General features: G+C 41.6%; 1 protein-coding gene across 1 annotated transcript in view; it reads right to left on the reverse strand.

Moving 5' to 3' along the window:
* Nucleotides 1-1,068: 1,068 nt before the first annotated feature.
* ANXA2 (annexin A2) overlaps nucleotides 1,069-21,521 on the reverse strand; it is a 33,643-nt gene continuing 13,190 nt past the window's right edge. The window contains 10 exon segments of the mRNA NM_001002961.1: nucleotides 1,069-1,128; nucleotides 2,489-2,611; nucleotides 4,351-4,409; nucleotides 4,867-4,962; nucleotides 5,587-5,680; nucleotides 8,091-8,150; nucleotides 9,556-9,635; nucleotides 11,005-11,095; nucleotides 14,542-14,655; nucleotides 18,202-18,296. Coding sequence (NP_001002961.1) covers nucleotides 1,069-1,128; nucleotides 2,489-2,611; nucleotides 4,351-4,409; nucleotides 4,867-4,962; nucleotides 5,587-5,680; nucleotides 8,091-8,150; nucleotides 9,556-9,635; nucleotides 11,005-11,095; nucleotides 14,542-14,655; nucleotides 18,202-18,296 — 872 coding nt within the window.

A 21,521-nucleotide genomic window follows, 5' to 3' on the forward strand; every position in this document is an offset into this window, starting at 1 on the left:
GTGCCTCCAGAATCACCTATTCCATTATGGGAACCATAAGAATCTGATGGAGAGCTTCCTCCCTGCTATAAACTTCACCCTAGATTTTTGGACACAGCTCAAATGCTTCCTTCTCCTCTGGTCATTTTTCTCAGTCCTCTCAAAAGCAATCCTTTTTCCACTTTTGTTATATCTTCTTACAAGAGTACTGTAGCCTGACTCACCGACAGGTGTGTCCTTGAGGTTGGGGCAGAATGTTACTTATTTCTCTAACAGCTTATAGATATGTTTGCTATATTTGCTAGATCCCACCATGCCACCCCCCTTCCCAGTTTGAGGCAACCAATGCTGCTTGTTTTTACCTAATTTACTTGTAGAAAGATGAGCAGATGGGAGTTTCCCCCCATAGGTACTATCATCACCTGGGCATGAAGAACTGTGCAAAAGAACTTTCTATTATAATGGAAGTGTTCTGTTCCTGTACTGTCCAATACACTAGCTGCTAGCCACATGTGGATATGGAACATCTGAAATGTAGAGCGTGACTGAGGAACTGAATTTTTAATTTTATTGCATTTACATTAATTTAAATGTAAATAGCCACATCTGGATAGTGGCTACCATCTCGGACAGCTGAGTTCTAGAGCTTTATTCCTCTAGGGGACAGCTTTACCAGCTGAACAATACAGGCTTTACCCATGTTTTATTTTTATTTTTATTTTTATTTTTTTATGTATGTTTGATTTTTAAACAATTATGCTGAAGGCAAGGTCAATAAAGGACTTGTTTATAATGTAAAAATTCAGTTTATTCATCTGTTTATGACACAGTACACAAGAGGCAAAGTGTTTCACATCATAGATTTCACTTCCAACTCCTTGGAATGTTCATTTCTTTGGCTAAAAGGAGAGACTAGACATGAGAGGCAGGCAATGCTTAGGTAACTAAAATAAGGATGGGGAGGGGGCTATGCTAACACCATCCTCGCAGGGATGGGCATAAGGGGACTGTTAGTCACAAGCTATTTTCTAGAACTGTTAGCTGCAAACAAAGGGGCACCTTTCCTAGACGCTCATGCCGTGGTGGGCTTCAGTCATCCCCACCACACAGGTACAGCAGCGCTTTCTGGTAGTCGCCCTTGGTGTCTTGCTATAAATGGGCAAGGAGAAAAAGAGAAATTCAGTATCAGAAAAAAAGACCCAAACTCTGCAATAATGTAGAAGCAGGCTCAAAGCACACAGAGCCTCCCCTAGTTAACAGTAGCAAAAAAAAGACTCTGAGGTACCTGCCCGGACACAAAGACTCAAGTCATCATCAGCAGACCCTCAGGGAGTCTGGCCTAGAGGACTAGGGGAGACCTTCAAGTAACGTGATCACAGGGCAGAGAGAATGTGAGGTACTGGGGATTAACGGAATGAGGAATCAGACCCACACCACCTGGCCTGCTCTTAATGCTGTGAGGCCCTGCAAGCACCACCACTTTGCTCACTGGCCCTCATGCTTCCAGAGAAGATAAGGTACTTTCCTGCCTCACTGGGATGTTTCCAGGACTGTTCAGGTCACGGAGGAATAAACCAGTGAAGTGAGGAAACGTGCCCTAATAAACCTGGGTACACCAAACGCACCTCAAAATCCATCCTTGGTGACCACTGACACGCCTTTGAAAATTTCAGGGTCTTTTAGAAAGGGGGGCTGCAATGTCTGTCTGAAGTACACAGCCAGGGCCCACTGGGAGTGTAGCCTCTCTCTCCGGAGCGTAGGCTCCATCTCTCCAAAACAGAGAGACTAAATTTATGGGAGAGATGGAAGTTCTGAGTAACTAAACACTGCCAGGCCTATAGCAGGATTTTCAAAAAATGGAAACAGTTGACTCTTTAACAAAACAGGGGTGAGGGGTGCCAATCCGATCCCTATTTCACCCCAACATATATCTGCATATTAACTTCTGACTCCCCCAAAACTTAACTATTAATAGCCTACTGTTGACTGGAAGCCACACCCATAACATAAAGAGTCGATTAATATTTTTTGTCGTATGTATTATATACTGTATTCTTACAATAAAGCCGGATAAAAGAATTATTATTAAGAAAATCATAAGGAAAGTACATGTATAGCACTACACTGTATTTATTGAAAAAAATCAATAAATCAATCAGTGCAGTTCAAACCTGTGTTGTTCAAGGGTCAACTGCATAATAAAATTTAATTGATCTCAGGCTCTTCAGGATAAATCTTACAGGATCATTGTCATGAACACCAATTATCACTGTGAATAGCAGATGTGGGAAATATAAAATATTTGCCTGTCTCTTTTTAGATTCTAGGACAAATCATAAATGACACTTTCAAAATAAACCCTTGTTATCTGATGAGCTGCTGGTCAGCATCTCTTTCCCAGTGAATTAGAAAACCACCACTTTGGACACCGTTCTGACAGGCCACCAGCCTGGGGATCCAGGGCCTTCTGTATGGCCAGGCAGGGCTGACAGGTCACCATAGGGCTTACCTGGATGTAGTAGTACAGGGACTTGCCATACTTTCTCTTGAATTCAGACCTAATTTTCAACATGTCCACTTCACTGCGAGAGACCATGATTCTAATCAGGACTTTATCACGAGTCCCCTTGCCCTGAAAGTCAAGTTGATGTTCCAAGTTACAATTCACTGACAATGTTAATCTGGTAAGTTTTCTTTTCTTTTTTTTTTTAAGATTTTATTCATTTATTCATGATAGACACAGAGAGCGAGAGAGGCAGAAACACAGTCAGAGGGAGAAGCAGGCTCCATGCCAGTAGCCCGACACAGGACTCGATCCCGGGCCTCAAGGACTGCACCCTGGGCCAAAGGCAGGCACCAAACAGCTGAGCCACCCAGGGATCCCCAATATGGTAAGTTTTCTTACATGTGAAACTCATCTGGGTTCTTGATGCTGCCCTCCACGAAACTACTAAGGTAACAATGAAACTACCCCTTTAAGAAAAATGATTATATTAGGGCCTGAGTGGCTCAGTTGGTTGGGCAGTTGACTCTTGATTTCGACTGAGGTCATGATCTCAGGGTCGTGAGATCTCAGGATATCTGCTCCTCCTATGCTCCCTCTCTTTCTTAAAATAATAAGAAATTAAAAATAAATTTAATAAAAAAAAGAAAAACGAGCATCCTGGAATTCCAAACATGTCAGGATAAAATCAGCACAAAGCCCCACTTTGTGCACTCAGTAAACTTGTACAAGCACTAACTACTGCATGGCTCAGTTTAAAAAGTGCATGAGTTTACATATGTAACAAAAAAGTTCCTGCTCTTGGGACTTAAAGAACACATGCGACCACATTTTCATTGTGGTTCTGTGGAATTTTGAATTCAGAGTTTACTAAGTTTACTTTCAGAGTCTCAGACCAGAGGCACTGAGGAACAGGTCATATCTAACACAGAACCTGAGGGAGATGGAAGAGGTAGTGTGGACAGGGATGACCCAGGATACCACAAAGCACAAGGAACAGTTGAGGCATAGAAAATGGGATGAAAAAAGAAAAAGAAAAAGAAAATGGGATGAGATGGTGGGAAGAGACAGTCCATCCAAGAGATAGTCGCAGTGCTGCCTTTGGAGTCAGACACACCCAAGTTCCAATCTGGCTATGTAACATCAGGCTAGTTGAAGTTTTCTGAGCTCTAGTCTCCTGATCTATAAAGAAAAAAACATGGGGCACCTGGGTGGCTCAGAGGTTATGCATCTGCCTTTGGTTCAGATCATGATCTCAGGGTCCTAGGGTTGAGGCCCTGGGTACACCAAACCCATCCCATATATTGGGCTCCTGCAGGGAGCCTGCTTCTCCCTCTGCCTATGTCTCTGCCTCTCTTTGTGGGAAATAATAAATAAATAAATAAATAAATAAATAAATAAATAAATAAATAAATAAAATGAATGAATGAATGAATGAATGAATGAATGAATAAGCCAGCCAGCCAGGCACATGGGCTTTTTGGTAATGATTTCAGATGAAGTAAGTAGCACAATGTCTGTTGCACAGTGGTTGTTTGGTAATCTCTCCCTTCCTTGTCTGTCTTTATTTTGGGGTCATGAAAGGCAATCCCTGAGAAATCTAAGCAGGAATAAGACACGATTACCATCTGGTACTTTATGTTCCACCTGCTCACAAACCCACCTTCAACTAGTTGGGAGAGAGAGAGAGAGAAGAGTGACTTGTGGTCTTCTCATCTGTCAAATACAACTACAGCTGACTGGTGCACTCCTGTCCCTATACAGCAGGGGCCCTTCCACCATCTACTGGTCAAGGAGATTTAGTTTGAATCACGAGAGAAGAAAAGCCTAGGGTGGAAACATGGACCTCTCAGCTGGACAGCCCTTACCTTCATGGAGTCGTACAGTCGGTCAGCAAAATACAGGGGCTTGTTCTGAATGCACTGGACTGTGGAGAGAAGAAAAGGGGTCAGCTGTTCCTCTCCTCACCAGTGAGGGTGAGGCCCTGGCCTCAGAGCACAAACAAGATAACCTAATGTAAGAGGAATGGGCTGTAAAGTGGGAAAAACTAAGGGAAAACTGGGGATCCTCTGAACTTCAGCTCCACTGTCATTTTAAATCAAGGGACCCTGAGAGCTGCAGACACCCAAGGTGATATGTTAGCTTCCCCAGCAGAGCCCATTTACTTGTCATCTTATTCCTCCTGGGCAATTCCTCACATCTTAAATTTATAGTGTGAAGATTATAAAATCACCCAAATCATGTAAAGGAGCCACACCTCCCCAACACACTTGAATTAATAGGATGGCCACTTATTATTTCTGCTCTGGCACAGTTTACTGAAAGTTGATGTCCTGGGTTGGTAAGGGTTGGGGGGGAACATGGGGGAGGCCATGTTTGCTCACCCAGGTTCAGGAAAGCATTTTCCAGGTCTCCTTTGACCTCCTTCTTGATGCTCTCCAGCATGTCATAAGGGCTGTAGCTCTTGTACCTTTCAAATACTGAGGAAAAGCAAAAAAGCAATTACTATAACAGAGCTGCTAATCAAAGCAGTAATCACTCATATGGTTATGCACCATGATAAAAATAAACAAATGAAAATGATCGTAGCACCTTAGACAGTTACAGATTGCCATGGTGGACCAGAGCTGACACTGCACTGGTTGACTTGGGACAGCTGTACCAGGTACCTGTCCTGAATGGCACTGCCTAGGTCACATATTTTGACCATCTTTAACTCTGAGTGGAACCTATTCTACTTGGAAGCAATGATATAGCATCCAGAAATGTCCATTACTTCAACGAATATGGCAAGATAAAATGATCCTGGACAAGAAGGAGCAACAAGCTAAAGCATCAAATGTGGAAAATATTTAGGAAAAAGAAGGATCCAAATGGAAGAAGAGAAGGGCAATGGATTTGGTGATGGAAAATGGATGCAATTATGAGGTACAAAGTAGAGAGTGAACTATGTTCTGGTTCACTCCATGGTATGACTCCATGAAGAGGTCCATGTTTGCATCCTAGGTTTTTTTTTTCCTCTCATGGCCTCAACACAGATAACCAGTAAGCCTGGCTGAGACGACCATCTCTAGGCTCTAAGACCTCCTCAGTACAACACCCACCTTTCTGGAGGTGACACACACTCCTCTCGGTCATGATGCTGATCCACTTGGGCACATCAGTTCCTTTCCTCTTCACTCCAGCATCATAGAGATCCTACAAGCACAACCAACCAAGGAAGTTGACTACACAATCCAAGATAAGGTCATAAACAATGTTATGCAAAAACCCACAACTCATACGCTGAAAATGCCAAATGAGAAAGGATGATTGCGCTGAAGACACGAGCAAAAATGTTGTATTTAGGGCAGCCCGGTGGCTCAGCGGTTTAGTGCTGCCTTCAGCCCAGGGCCTGATCCTGGAGACGTGGGATCAAGTCCCATGTCAGGCTCCCTGCATGGTGCCTGCTTCTCCCTCTGCCTACGCCTCTGCCTCCCTCTCTCTCTCTGTGTGTGTGTGTGTGTGTGTGTGTCTCTCGTAAACAAATAAATAAAATCTTAAAAAAAAATGTTGTAGGGATCCCAGGGTGGCGCAGCGGTTTGGCATCTGCCTTTGGCCCAGGGCGCCATCCTGGAGACCTGGGATCGAATCCTACATCGGGCTTCCGGTGCATGGAGGCTGCTTCTCCCTCTGCCTATGTCTCTGCCTCTCTCTGTGTGTGTGTGTGTGTGTGACTATCATAAATAATAAATAAAAAAATTAAAAAAATGTTGTATTTAAGTCAAAAGTCTTAATCAAGAGCACTCTTCCTTAGGCACAAACACAGCATGAGACTAGATTGTGAGGTGTGTGCTGTACACAACTACTTGCTTAAATCTCAAAGAAAGAACCAAGAACTTCTATTCCTATAGAGAAGGACAAGCAAATGTTCATTAGCATATCCAGCCCTCCTTCCTTTGCTACTTTTGATAGCAAATAAGCTAATGGTTGCCTGCTGAAGACAGCTACAAATCAGGTACCCCCACCCAAGTTTCATAGAGCCTCAGGAAGTCTCATTTTCAGTTTCTGGAAATTTTAGGGGCTAAAAGTAATGCTAAAAATGGCAGGGAGGGACAGAGAAAGACTTACACAGGGATAAGATACTCATTCAGTGACCACTCACTATCTAGGAGCTGTAAAACCTACCTTCTATTACTTTATTTAAAACCCTTCTCTAGGGACGTCTGGGTGGCTCAGCTGTTGAACCTCTGCCTTTGGCTCAGGTTATGATCCTGGGATCCTGGGATCGAGCCCTGCATTGGGCTCCGTGCAGGGAGCCTGCTTCTCCCTCTGCCTATGTCTCTGCCTCTCTCTCTGTGCCTCTTCTGAATAAATAAATAAAATCTTTACAAAATAAAATAAAAGGCTTCTCTACCTCCTGCTAAAAGAACTGTGTGAAACATATTGAATTTTACTTTATTTTATTTTGTAAAGATTTTATTTATTTATTGAGAGACAGAGAGTGAAAAAGTGGGGAGGAGCAGAAGAAGGAGGAGAGGGAAAGATAATCTCAAGCAGATTCCATACCGAGTACAGAGCCCAACGTAGGGCATGATCTCATGACCTGAGCTGAAACCAAGAGTTGGATATTTAACCAACTGAGTCACACCAGTATCCTGAAACATACTGAATTTTAAAACTAAAATGAATTTAAATTAATTTTGTTCTACAGCTCTTATAAAATGCTTTGAGATAGCTGTTGACTGTCTGGGAAAGGTATGCAGTTCATAGTGATCTGAATCAGCTTAATAAACAGTTCTTAGTGATTATGGGACTAGAACCAGCACAAGTACTATTGCAATACACCTTCCTATCCCTGGCTGTGCCTCTACCGTCTCCTTCCACTCTGCCATATTGTTTATTGGTATTTATTTACGGCAAATACACACCAGTGCACACAGCCTTATCATATCCTGCAGAATCTGGTACTTCCATACAAGCAAAGCCTAAATAAGCATATGTGAGTCAGGTATGGATCTTATAATTAACACAAGTATCAAGAGGGAATATCTCATAAAAACAACTGTTCCCAGAAAGTGAAAATGAAGCTCACAAATTCTTTGACATTCCTCCCTTCCAAAAGTGCACCTATTTCCCTTTGAACTGACTATAGGTTACACACAGTGATTCACTTCTAATAAAGAGTATATTAGAAGTGACACTGAGATTCCTGAGATAAGGTGATAATAAGCAATTGGGTCCTCCTTGCTTTCTCTCTTAGGTCACTCACTCGGGAAAACCAGCTGCCATGTTATGAGGACGCTCAAGCAAGCCCTTAGAAAGGCCCATGTGGAGAAATACCAGGACTCCTGGTCATGTGGAAAGGTGATCATGAAAGTAGATCCTCCTGATGTGGTCAGGCTCTCAGATGATGCAGCCCTGGTCAATACTTTGGCCCCAGCCTCATGAGAGGTCCTCAGCTAGAACCACCCGGCTAGGCCATTCCCCACAGAAACTAAGAGATATAAGTGTTGTTTTAAGTTACTAATTTTGGAGGTAAATTGTCAGGAAGTATCAATAACTACTGTACAGAGTATCTAGAGATTTGCTAGAAAACAGAAACTCAAGCAAGAAGCTTGGCACTTACCCGGGCATCTTGGTCAATCAGTTCATAATCGATGACAGACCCATCCTCTGCTCTTCTACCCTACAGAAGAAAACAAAATTCAGAATATTAAATAGGTTTCTTTGTGTGGTTTAAAGTTAAAAATTTTGTTTTCTCTCTAACTCACGTAAAGAATTATTTAATTTACAGAACACCCACACACTTACAATTCTTCACTTTGAAGTCTAGACAAGATCAAGAATTGGCAAAATACTTGAGGCAGTGAAGTTGGGTTTGTGTGTGTGTGCCTCACCATCATCACCCACCTCCCGGGATAAGCATTTTCTAGAATTATCTCTACCTCAAAAAAAAAAAAAAAAAAAAAAAAAGCTAATGATACTTAGTTCCTTCCCTCAGAGAGCTTACAATCCAGATGAAAAAATAAGCATGGAACAGAAGGTAAAACAACATAGTGATCCATGGCTTAAGACATAAAATGTAAGAGAAGGGAGAGATCTGTTAGTACAGTCAGCACTGTCTGTGGACAACGGTGTAAGGCTGAGGTGAACGCTGAGGCATGAATGAATGAGGCTAGTAATGGGGAGAAGAAAGCCATTCTCCATGGGACCAACAGCACAGGGAGGGGCGGAGCATGCCACAGGTCAGTGAGGGGCTGTGCAGCTAGAGGGGAAGGTAAGCAGGAGGGAATCCTCAAAGGAAGATGAAGTTAGGGAGGGGCAGCGCCTAGGGGACTTTTTTAAAGGCAGTTAGCGTTTGGATCTGATGGAGCAGAAATGAGCTTTGATCAAGGGAATGGAATAGTGAAGTGGACTTCAGAAAGATGGGTGGTTGGTGGCACACAGGGCGAGGAGTTGGCAGGGAGGGCTGTGTGGAGGTGTTACAGTAATGGAGATGTGAGTGGGCAGGAGGCAGCATACAATCAATTATTTGTCATTAAGGTTCCTGGAGAAAATAATTTCTCCTCCTTCCCCTGCCACATAGGCCTTAAATGGCACACTGGTCAGGACTCAGACTCAGAAGGAAAAGCCTCTCATCCACATTTATGTGTTAATGTTAGCAAACAAAGACCCCCTTTCCAGGTAAAGGACTACTTGGGCAAATCCTCTCATAAGAAGTGAGAGCAGAGAGAATGAAAGAAAAACAAGAGGGTCACTTCCCATCGGGTCCCTGTGCCATAGATAGAGACAAAGTGACCTTCGCCAAGTCACGCAGTGAGGGCTGGCACATAATCCAGGCCAGGACTTGAGAGCTCCCTATTCCTCCTCTGGCCCCAAAGTCCACTTGACCATGCGGTTTCCCAGGATAAGAAATCCTATTATACAAAAATGACAACTCTGCAGTGACAGTGCAAACCCACTGTCAGAAATGCAGCTGGAATTTCTGATGCAGGCACAGAGGATTGAGTTCATTCGCTCCCAGGTATAAAATGAGGTATGTGACTTGCCTTGGGAGGAAACAAGGACAGAGAAATAAACCAGAAACCAACCTTTGCAAGGGCAACCATCAGCTTGCGGAAGTCACCAGATGTGTCAGAAATGATGTCCTTCTCCAGATCGGTCTTGTACACTTTGAAAACAACACATCTGGTTTTAGGCTTCCTGCCTGTGCAGCCAGCCACCCACCCACCCCAACTGCCCTCACCCCACCAGGCATCTGAAAAGCAAAAACAGCTGTGGCAGCATGGATGTATCCACCCAAATGAGGGCAGATGGTCCATGATTTATTTTATGATTTTTAACCTCATAAAACCAGAGTCAGATGTTATTATCAGTGACAGGAGATAGACGGGGCTGGATCAAATCAGGCATCCTCAAGCTCACCTTTGATCAGTGACCTCTTTTGTAGCTAAAATATTGTTTCACAAACTTCTTGACTATGAATGCTCACTCTGAACATGAAAAAATGTGAAAAGCTACACACACACACACACACACACACACACACCCAACTGTGCTTTGCTATCCACTGAAAGAGGAAATGTACAATGGCAAAAACTTGTAAGAATTAAAGGATACTTTTGAATGAATCTATATTTTATTATTCAAAATAGCTTCTACGTTGAAACTTAGTAACACATACACATATAAGCTATATCATTTATTCTACCCACAGTCTCCCATAGTGCTTGGTGCACACAGATCCACACATCTCCTGCAATAATTATCCACAATCCAGAATTGTGAACTTCTTTTTTTTTTAAAGATTTATTTATTTATGATAGACACAGAGAGAGAGAGAGAGGTGCAGAGACACAGGAGGAGGGAGAAGCAGGCACCATGCCAGGAGCCCAACGTGGGACTCGATCCCGGGACTCCAGGATCACGCCCTAGGCCAAAGGCAGGCGCTAAACCGCTGAGCCACTCTGGGATCCCCGAATTGTGAACTTCTTTTTTTTTTTTTTTTTTTTTAATTTTTTATTTATTTATGATAGTCTCACAGAGAGAGAGAGAGAGAGGCAGAGACACAGGCAGAGGGAGAAGCAGGCTCCATGCACCGGGAGCCCGACGTGGGACTCGATCCCGGGTCTCCAGGATCGCGCCCTGGGCCAAAGGCAGGCGCCAAACCGCTGCGCCACCCAGGGATCCCTGAATTGTGAACTTCTTAAACAGAGACTGGAAAACACTCAATCCATGAAATCCATGTACAATGCTTCCTATTTCTCCCATCAGACCCTCTTTTTTTTTTTAATTGGTTTTCTCTCCTTTCCCTCCTGCCTATCCTTTTATAGAAGTTCTAGTACAATATAATTAGCAAAACACAAGCCACAAAAGAAGGTGAAGAAGAGGGACCCGGACCATGGCAAACCCCTGGACAGTCCAGAAGGCATTCTACGTATGTAATCCAGGCATCCTATTCCCAACGCTAGCCCAGGCAGCCATGATGGGGTCACAGAAATTGGGCTGAGAAGCTGCATCAAAGAACCAGGGCTACTCACTTTCCTTGTAGACTCTGTTAATTTCCTGAAGTTCTTGGTTGGTCCTTGAGCAGATGATCTCAATGAGGGAGTCCTCATCAGTCCCCAGCCCCTGTGAACCAGGCAAGACAACATCAGCAGGGAAAGTCCTCTTGGCCCTTAACCTACTTCTCTGTCTCAATCAGGTAAATTGCAAACATGGATCGGTCAGTTAGCACACTCCTTTCTATAATCCTATGGAGGGGATCTGTACCGTATTGTCAGCACAATGTAATGCTATTTTCTATTTCTTTAAAAAATGCTTCCAAAAAAAAAAGTTTTACCAGATTAAAAGATGGTATAAGTGACATGTCTGAGCTCAACTATATTGTTGCCTTTTGGTGATGAGTTTATAAAATGAGTGAACTTTTTCTTCTTCCTATTTTTCTTTATTTTTCAAATTATTTTGATCGATGGGAAATTTTTCTTTATTAAACAATCTGCTCAGTAATTTAACATAAAGGAATATAGAGAATTTGTTGTCATTTGCAGCCAGCATTACTGGAATGGAATAAGTCTTTTACCAGGGAAAGGTACAGATAAGATAAAATTTTTAGCTTCACCTCTTTGAAATGTAAAATTGGGTTAATGTTAAAAATTTCATTCTTGTACTTCCATTTTTGCTTGATTACTATGCACTCTTCAGGCACTTTCGGGAAGCCAAAGGAAATAATGAAGTGCCAAATAAACCTAGACACCAACACTTTATTAAGGAATAAGAATTTGATGGGTGATGTATTCAAATTTAATATATACACTTTTGAACGTGCCAGATAGCTTGAAAGGACTCAATGAAACATGTATTTCAAAGCTGGCTTCATGATCAAAGTCAAGATTTAATAATCAGGATTCTCTAATACTTGTCTTTCCGAATATGGAAATACCACTTTGAACTAAGTAGAATTACAACTGTTTAAAATGTAAATCAATTATAAGGTGTTAATACAATAAGAAACTTACTTATCCACGTGAAAAATGTGTCAGCTATTAATTAAACTTATTAGAGTTTATACACCCCTGAAAAGTGTAATATAATCTAAACCTCAGGTTAACGGTTAATTTTGAATTTTATTCTTAATCTATGAGCCAATGCTTCTTCTTCCAGAGTTTTTAATCATGATATGTAGAGGTTCTAGCAAAGCCAAACTTTCTTCCCATCTGAGTGAAAGATCTACATGACATTCTTTTTTTTTAATATATTTTTTAAAGATTTTATTTATTTAGTCATGAGAAACAGAGAGGAGAGAGAGACAGAGACACAGGCAGAGGGAGAAGCAGGCTCCATGCAGGAAGCCCGACATGGGACTTGATCCCGGGTCTCCAGGATCACGCCCTGGGCTGAAGGCGGCGCTAAACCGCTGAGCCACCCGGGCTGCCCTACATGACATTCTGTACACATGTTATAGAATGACTACTGAGTGTCTTCAAATATTTTAGGGGGCAGGTTTTCAATCTCAAGATGATAGAAATATAATCTAAAAATAACTCATGCATTGGAAGAAATGTTATATACTGACACTGTTAAAATTAAAAACATGGGGCAGCCCGGGTGGCTCAGTGGTTTAGTGCCACCTTCAGCCAAGGGCATGATCCTGGAGACCCGGGATCGAGTCCCATGTCGGGCTTCCTGCATGGAGCCTGCTTCTTCTCCCTCTGCCTGCTTCTCCCTCTGCCTATGTCTCTGCCTCTCTCTCTCTCTCTCTCTCTCTCTTTCTTTCTCTCTCTGTGGGTCTCATGAATAAATAAAATCTTTAAAAAAATTAAAAATACATATGGCAATATAAGTTTTTTTCCATTGCTGATATACCAGTGTTAACCATCTGAGGATTGTAACAGTATTTTTATTTCTGTATTCAGAGGTGACCTTGGCAATTTCCAAAACTTGGCCCAAGCTTCCCACAGATTGTCCACAATTCCTACCACAAGGGCAACTTCTACCGTAACATATGGCTAATATTGCCACTGGTATTGCCAGAAGTCAAAACAGATTTTTTTTTTTAAAGCGTAGTTCAGTTAATGTCACTTCGAGCTTTATGGATTTCAGAAGGGTACTCAACTGTGATAGCTAATGGAAGAGCTGGCACAAGGTCAAAGATTCAGTAGTCAAAGCACCTTTCATTAGGCCCATCTACATAGATTACAATGGTGACTGACAGCTCCAGCAGGCCCATTTCAAATCATTAATACCTAGTAATAGATACTAGTAAAATTGCACACATCACAACTAAATAGATTTTTGACGAAAGTAAGATAAACTGATCTGAAGTGATGATGGTCAGAGAAACCTAGGACAGGCTGACTCATCCATGGCTCAAAAAAACCCAAAGTTTGGTTTTCAGGAGTGTTCTTTTATCAAGCAGGATCATTAAATGTTGCTGACATTTCATCATTCGTAATTTTAACTTCTCCGCAATATAGCCTACTTAAGAAACTCAGAGCCAGTCTGCTCATATAAACTGAGCACAGGTTGGGTTAGGCTGGAGAACTGAAGGAAGAAAGAGATTCCCCAAACAAATCTTGTGGCAGCCCTGAGCTATCAAGTCCTGGGTGATGGAAATGCCTGGTGTGTGAAGCTGCCTCACTCTTGAGGTACTCTCTGGGGGAAAGAGATGACACGAACTGTGACATCAGCTCTGGTGACAGGCTTACAGCTTGGTCTCTTCATAATTCAGAAACAGGAGCATCACAGAAAATTCACTCGGACTTCAAATGAAAAATGAAAACCATAGCTTTCCTCCCTATCCTGGAGGCTTTACTCAGTTTTATCAGCAGAGGGCAGTGTGAGATTATTCAAAGTGTTACAAGCATACACTATAAAAGGGGTTATATGTTTTGCTGTAAAATGCATTTATGTTATGCATCTATTGCATTTATATAACACTTGAAGTTTTAAGCCCACACAAAATTCAAGGAGTTTCTAACCTGGAATTTCTATTATCTAATGTAACCTAAAATTCTAAATAACTTTGCAAAAACAAACAAAAGAGGTAATTTGTGCTGTAATACTTTGAACAAAACACAGGTACCACTTACAATCTGAAGCCACCCTTTGCATGTACTGTGATGTTCTGATTTTGCCCAAATTTGAATTAAATAATGGGACTGATGGGAGAGGGTCAGAAGAAACACCCAAGAGAACATGGGCAGAATTTGCAAGCTTCACTTGACAAAAGCTCTGAGTTTTACTTTTGCCTTAATATCACAACAAATCTTTTTTTAAGGAGGAAGTGTAATCAAGGAAGTAGTTTTTCCAAATGGTATTCCAATTGCCCAGGTGCCAAGCAGTAGCAGCTGGATAACTGACTTCCCAGCATCATGAAATTTCTTTACAGTCTTAAAAAGAGTAATTGAAATATTTTTGGTACAAATCCTAAGACTTATAGCTTCAGTTCATTTTTTAAAAAATGGTTCCAAATGAGAATTCAACAAAACTGAAAATCACCTAATTATACTCAAAAAGCTGTAATTCACAAATATTAATGGCAGATTTGACAGAGATTGCATCTCACATATGTTTACCTTCATGGAGGCTTTCAGTTCAGAAGCGTCATACTGAGCAGGTGTTTTCAATAGGCCCAAAATCACGGTCTCCAGGTGGCCGGACAAGGCTGACTTCAATGCTGATGCAAGTTCCTTAAGAAAAACAGGCAAGAACATGGAAAATGGGGTTGGGCACCAATATTCCCTTTAAAACTGGCGAAGACCAAAGCAAGCGGGATATGTTTGTAAAGTGGGTTGTGACTCCTCGACCACTTTGGAATCTCAGAACAAACTGTCCCTCAACTGCATTCCTTTCCACAGACTCCAATGTCAGAAACTAAAAGATCAGACTTTGCTCTGACAAAAACCTGTAACATCCATGCTGACTGAGCCACCTTCTCGCAGTCCTTAAAAAGAAGCCAGGGCAGTATGCAATGCCTCAGAAAGCTAGGCATGTGGGGGCACTTAATAACACACTTGGCAAGTGATAACCACTCATGGAAGATAGGGCACCTTCCAAGGTCAAGGCCTCTGCTAAGAAGAAGGTGGTGCAAGTAGGGACAGTAAAAGCTGTTTGTGCTGCTGAGCCAGAGGTGGGTCCTAAAAGTCTCCGGAGGAACCACAAGCCCCACCATGGGTGATAGTTGGATGATGGAATTTTCCTATTCCAAACGCTTCATCTAAGACTGAGACAACATCTATCTGTCCACACCAAATCTGGGCAGAGTTGACAGAGGCAAAGGAGGACTGAAGTCCCCATTCACTCCCTTGGCTTCCCTGCTCTGTATTATTTTTAAAGGTTTCCACTGTCACAATGTAGATTTTTAAGTTAGAGATCAGAGTCAGCACCCATGTATGCAAATACCCAATTCAATGGTGTTGTTTAGAGCCACTTATACTGGCGACTAAACTTCCTACATATCAGGAGCACTGAGTGATGCCTGACCTCTCCCACTGCAATTATTTTCCTTTCTTTTCACTTTTTCCTTCCTATTCTCTCCCTTCTTTCTTTCTCCCCTGCTTGTCAGCAGTGCCCCATGGCATCTATAATAGCTAGCCCCGAGAAGTATTTGCAGGTGCCAGGTGGTGATGTATGGTCTGCTTCAGGAAGAATCTTCTCAAATCCTTCATAGGTGGTGAGATCTGAGATGGAATTTGGAAATCACCTGGCCCACCCCTTCCACCACCTACTCTCGTCTGATTCCCGGTGCCCTAGTAACACACAGCACTTAGAAAGGGACTTGAAAAGCAACACCTTCCAATTATAGTACCAATTTTCCAATCTGGAAATTTGAGGTTAGGTAATTTCAAACTTAGCCTACCCTTGACACCCTTCTACCCATTCTCTGTTCAAACCTCAAATAGCATTTGAGTACCTACTGACATCTTCCACTTCTATTATAAACTCCTGTCGGTGTTCAACTTTCTGCTTCTCATAAGGTCTAGCACAGGGCTTTGCATTTTTACCATTCCTTTTTTGGAGAAATCTGGCATCTGCTTGAAGGTGAACAAAACAGGGGATCAATCCTCTTCCCCAGCTCCTCTCCACTTCTATTAGTTCTGCCCATGCTGTTTAAAGGCTCGTGACATAGGCAGCCTCAGTCCATACCCCAACATACTCTAAAATACAGGGCTTTCTCCTTGATTATGCAAACAACTCATTCAAAACACTAAGGTTTTGCTTGCAAAATCTCCTTCGGAAATTTATCTCAAAAAATGTATCTTTTTTTTAAGATATTATTTATTTATTCATGAGAGACAGAGAGAGAGAGAGGCAGAGACATAGGCAAAGGGAGAAGCAGGCTCCATGCAGGGAGCCTGACATGGGACTTGATCCCAGGTCTCCAGAATCAGGCCCTGGGCAAAAGGTGGCACTAAACCGCTGAGTCACCTGGGCTGCCCTGTATCTTTCTATACAGGATGACAATCTCCCTTAGCCCAAGACTGAACGACATCCAGATCAGTAGGACAGGGGTGCCTGAGTAGCTTAGTTGGTTAGGCGTCTGACTCTTGATTTCAGCTCAGGTCACAATCTCAGGATTGTGAAATTGAGCCCCATGTCAGGCTCTGCATTGGGCATAGAGCTTACTTGAGATTCTCTCTCCCTCTCCCTCTGCCCCTTCCTCCACTCTCCCCTCTCCTTAAAACAAAACAAAACAAAACCAGTAGGACAGTAAGCTGTTCCCAGTTCACACAAAACCTGTGTGGTCAATGAACTCTATACGATTCTGGTAATATCTTCCATCCCGACAGGTTATGTGAGGGCTTTGTTCCCCAATTATCGAATTTGAAATCAAGATCCAGGCTTCTATATTTCTGTGTACACTTATGTGTGCACGCTCAAGTGTGTTCCAACACCCCCCTTTCTAAGTGACAAATGAAGGAGCAACTATATGCACACTCCCCAAAGAGATGAGCCTTCTACTCCAACTGGAACTCAGCCCTACCAGGTCCCAGCTCCTTTTAGAAAACTGGAGAAATAAAATACTCCCCTCTCTGCCTCACTACAAAAGATTATAGAAGTCTAGTTGGAAAAAGAATGTTAATGCACATAAGATGATAGGAGCCAGATTCTATGTCCTTTCCAACTGTTTGAGTAGGTGGGGGTGGGAGCTATGGCAGGGCTTGACCTGCAACTTTCAGAACCCTGGTGGTCATGTCAACTCCAAGAAAAGAAATGTCTTTTCCAGAATCCTTCCAGCTCACCTCCACTGTGGCTATGAGTGAAAGCCGTTAAGTCAAACAGAAACTGCAGGAAGCCACGCTTACTGCACTGTCCAAGAATAAATCAAAAGCTTTTAATAGCAAGAAGTTAAAAATAAAGCATCCCGTCCTTAAAAATAAAATTTCCTAACACTGCAACAAAATAAAGGATGAACAAATGCTTGGTTGCTCCTTAACCACTAGTGCACAAGCAAGGGAAAAAGCACACAAAGACTCTTTAAATAGTGGGAACATGGCATGTTGAAGATAGTAGACCAAATGAACTACTAACTAAGCCCATTTGCAGCAAAGCTCTTAAGAATTCAAGTGTATTTTCTTTTTAAGAGTAAGAAGAGCCTATAAGGATCAATACTAACTAAAGGCTAGTGTCCTAAGATTAAATTAGAAACATCTTATCGAGGGCAGCCCGGGTGGCTCAGCGGTTTAGCGCCGCCTTCAGCCCACGGCGTGATCCTGGAGACCCCAGGATGGAGTCCCACGTCAGGCTCCCTGCATGCAACCTGCTTCTCCCTCTGCCTGTGTCTCTGCCTCTCTCTCTCTCTCTCTCTCGTGAATAAATAAATAAAATATTAAAAAAAGAAAAAAGGAAACATCGAGAGCTAGCAGAAGTCATAAAGATGAAATGAGTTGCTACAGGTAGAGAACTACATGCCTGGCACAAAGCAAGCATTTCTAGAAATGATAGCTGTTATTGTTCATGTTCCCTGGTCCCTTCTAACCCTGTTCCCAGCAGTATTCCCTCTACACCCCCTGGTTGGAGGAGGGCATAGTCTTTAGGGATAAGCTCCAAGCACCCCAGGGACACCTGGGGCCACGAGTGTGTAAGTGATGACTCTTTATAAGAGGAAAACCTCGGATACCCAAGAGTTTCTGAGGCTCTTGCCAGGACAAGTCAGAATCCATAAAAAGAAAAAGCAATGGCTGAGGAAATGAAATTCAACAAGGAATGCCCTCTGCCCCTGAAGTTGCTTGTACCTTTTTAGTCCTTCTCTGGTAGGCAAAGGCAATGTCCTGTCTCTGTTCATTGCTGCGGTTGGTCAAAATGTTGACAATGGTGACCTCATCCACACCTATGGAAATACAAGCAGTAAACAGTTATCACCTATGCGCTCTAGTTCTTCAGGCTAATGCTGAAGGTTTTAAACAGTTTTTCAAAATGAAATGTATATACTGCTTTCCAAACTGAAATGCCAGGACATCAGGGGTTGCTCTTGTCAGTACCCTCCACCAAATGTGTTTACCCAATTTTTATCCTGACAGCCGCAAACTGCAAGCCTAAATGGACCTTTTGAGTATCTGCATTGAAAAAAACTATTTTATTCATAAATTGGTTTCTGGAAATCAACCGTAGGAGGGGTGTTTGTGGGGCTTTGGCAGTCAGACGGAACAACAAAGATTTAGGAGGATTTTAAATGAAGGTCCCCAAATTGCCATTTAACTGGGGATTTAATAGACAGTAACTGTGAACTGAATTAATAGAGACAATTATTTATATTTATTGCAGGATTACGGCTATATAAGCAGCTAGGTATAATTTCTATAATTATAGAAACTGTCATGACAAATGAGTCAGATTTAATATGGCAGTTGTATTTTTAATAGCATAATTGATTAATACAATCATACTTATTGAAGACTAAATTGTTTTTTAAGGAAACTAAATGTTCCACTGCTTTTAATCTTCAATAGGCAATTTTAATAATCAATTTTATAACTTTATTAAAAAGAGTAAGTGTTTTAATCTAAATTAAATCTAAATTGGGAGTTTTGAAGTGCCTCCAAAATATTTTAGTACCTATTTTAATTGGAACATGTGTATTTACCAAGATAAGCAATGCCTTCTTGTATCTGAAAGTTTCCAATTTTATATCAGAAATATTCCTAAAATACCATTTAACTTAAGAAAGCCTGATTTTAAGAATTCAGAAAGTAAAGGGTCTCAACTCCTGACCGATTATGAACTTTGTTTAATAAAGGGAAGAGTCTTTGCCATACTGGATAGTTAATTCTTGGGTGAGAGAGACAGTAGCTAAGCCCACAAGGTCACATGCAAATGGCCAACAGCCTGGCCTAAAGGAAACCAGAGGAGACTCAGAGCAGCAGAAATGTCAGAATTGTAGTAATGCTTTGAGGCAGAGGCAATTAGCAACGTGACAGAGAAGGAACCCTCAGCTCTCAAGCATGTTAGATCAAAATGCATAAAGTTAGATTTTCTGGGTATAAAAATAAGTAACATTTATTTATGTGTTTATATACTCATTTCAGAGGGAGTTCATACCAGTACGTAAATCAGGTAAGTGCAGCATCTATAACTTTAGCTCCAACTTTTAGAGTACCAATGTCAACAAAGATATGTAATTGTTATATACATGAGATTCAGTTGCAAAGATGATTTCAGCATTATATAGTCTCAAAAAATAAAGGGAAAAAAGCCCCTATGTCCAATAAGAGGCTAATTAAATAAATGTTCTTCTATCCATATAATAGGATACTACAGTCATTTAAAATGATGGCATAGTGGTGCCTGGGTGGCTCAGTTGGTTTAACATCTGCCTTTGGCTCAGGTCGTGAACCCAGGGTCCTGCGATGGAACCCTGCATCGAGCTCCCTGCTCAGCAGGGAATCTGCTGCTTCCTCTCCCTCTGCCTCTCCCCCTACTTGTGCTCACATACACATGCTCTTTCTCTCTCTCAAATAAATAAATTAAATTAAATTAAATGATGGCATAAAATATTGACATGGAAAAATGCTCATGATATACTGTTAAGTAAAAAATAACAACAAAAAGCAGGTGGCAAAGCAGTAGATGCAGTATAACCCAATTATTGTAAAATACATGTGTGTGTACAAGAAGAATATCTAGAAGCCTTTATACCAAAATTTTAATTGTGATCATGTGAGTGGTAGGATTATGGACACTGTAAAGTTTTCTTTCTTCTGGTTATATTTACTTTCAAAGTTCACCATAACGGCATAAAAAGGGTTCTTTACATACACTGTGACACACAGTCATTGATCTAGAATCAACTAGTGACTTCAACTTGAGAGAATCTTGACATGGTTCTAAATACTTTAATTAGAATAAACATAATATGCATCATAATAATTACAAACTATATCTATATAATTCTCTTTGGTTTCTGAAAATCCTAACACAGACTACCTTCTTAGTCTTCACAACTACACAGTTAAGGATAGGTATTCCTCTTCCTAGTTCATAGACAGAGAAGCTGAAGCTCAGAGAGATCACAACTGTTACATGTATAAACATCTGGCCTGTTTGGGTCTCAGTTTCTACATCTGCACAAGTAAAGCACTTGAATAATGACTTCTAGTTCTGCTTCTACAAAACACTAACAGATCCAACCCTGCAAGGCTACCCACACACATTATGTTCTCTCTCTCTCTCTCTCTCTCTCTCTTTAGATATTCTATGGCTCTAACTTCATGTTAGGACAGCCATTGCTTATAAATGTGTTTTTGCTTTACACTTAACTTTCTTCCTCAAGGGGCACTTTGGTGGCTCAGTCTGTTAAGCCTCTGCCTTCTGCTCAGGTCATGATGCTGGGGGTCTTGGGAGAGAGGCCCCCATCGAGTCTCCCATTCCCCCCATAAGACTCCTTGCTCTGCAAGGAGCCTGCTTCTCCTTCTCCCTCTGCACCTCCCTCTGTTCATGCTCGGCTCTTGCCCTCTCTCAAATAAATAAAATCTTAAAAAAGAAAAACAAACTTTCCTCCTCAAATCTGATAATGCTAGAAAACAACAAAATAAATCATATCCTCAAACCTCAATTCTAGTATTTCCTGAATGCTATTTTGGGGCTGCTGACTGACCTGAACACATAACAAATAACACCGACCCACAAAAATTATTCTCCTTTGGAAACAAATGCAAAATTTATGTTTGTGTCAAAAGGTGGTCCTAAGCCCACCTGAATTAAAATTACATGAAGCATGTATTAAGCACACAGTCCCTTGGACCATACCTGAGATCTACTGATTAAAGGCTCCTTAGAACTCTGGAGCAAGGAAGCAGCATTTCAACCAGCTCCCTGGTCATATTTTAATTGAGAATCACCAAGAGAGATGGATAAGCATGAGGAATGGAAGGATCTTTAGAAATCTGCTTATGTAGAAGATGTTTAAGTCACTTCTACCAAGTGATTCTGTGAGGTGGAGGGTCAACTACAATTTCAGGAAAAGAAGTGCTTACCTTTGTCCAAATAAACCAGGTAAGAAAAAACACCTGAAGAGTTCACTGCACAAACTGCAGTGTAGTCCACACTTTTAGTCAAT

This window comes from Canis lupus, chromosome 30 (assembly GCF_011100685.1).
Source record: "Canis lupus familiaris isolate Mischka breed German Shepherd chromosome 30, alternate assembly UU_Cfam_GSD_1.0, whole genome shotgun sequence".
NCBI lineage: Eukaryota > Metazoa > Chordata > Mammalia > Carnivora > Canidae > Canis > Canis lupus.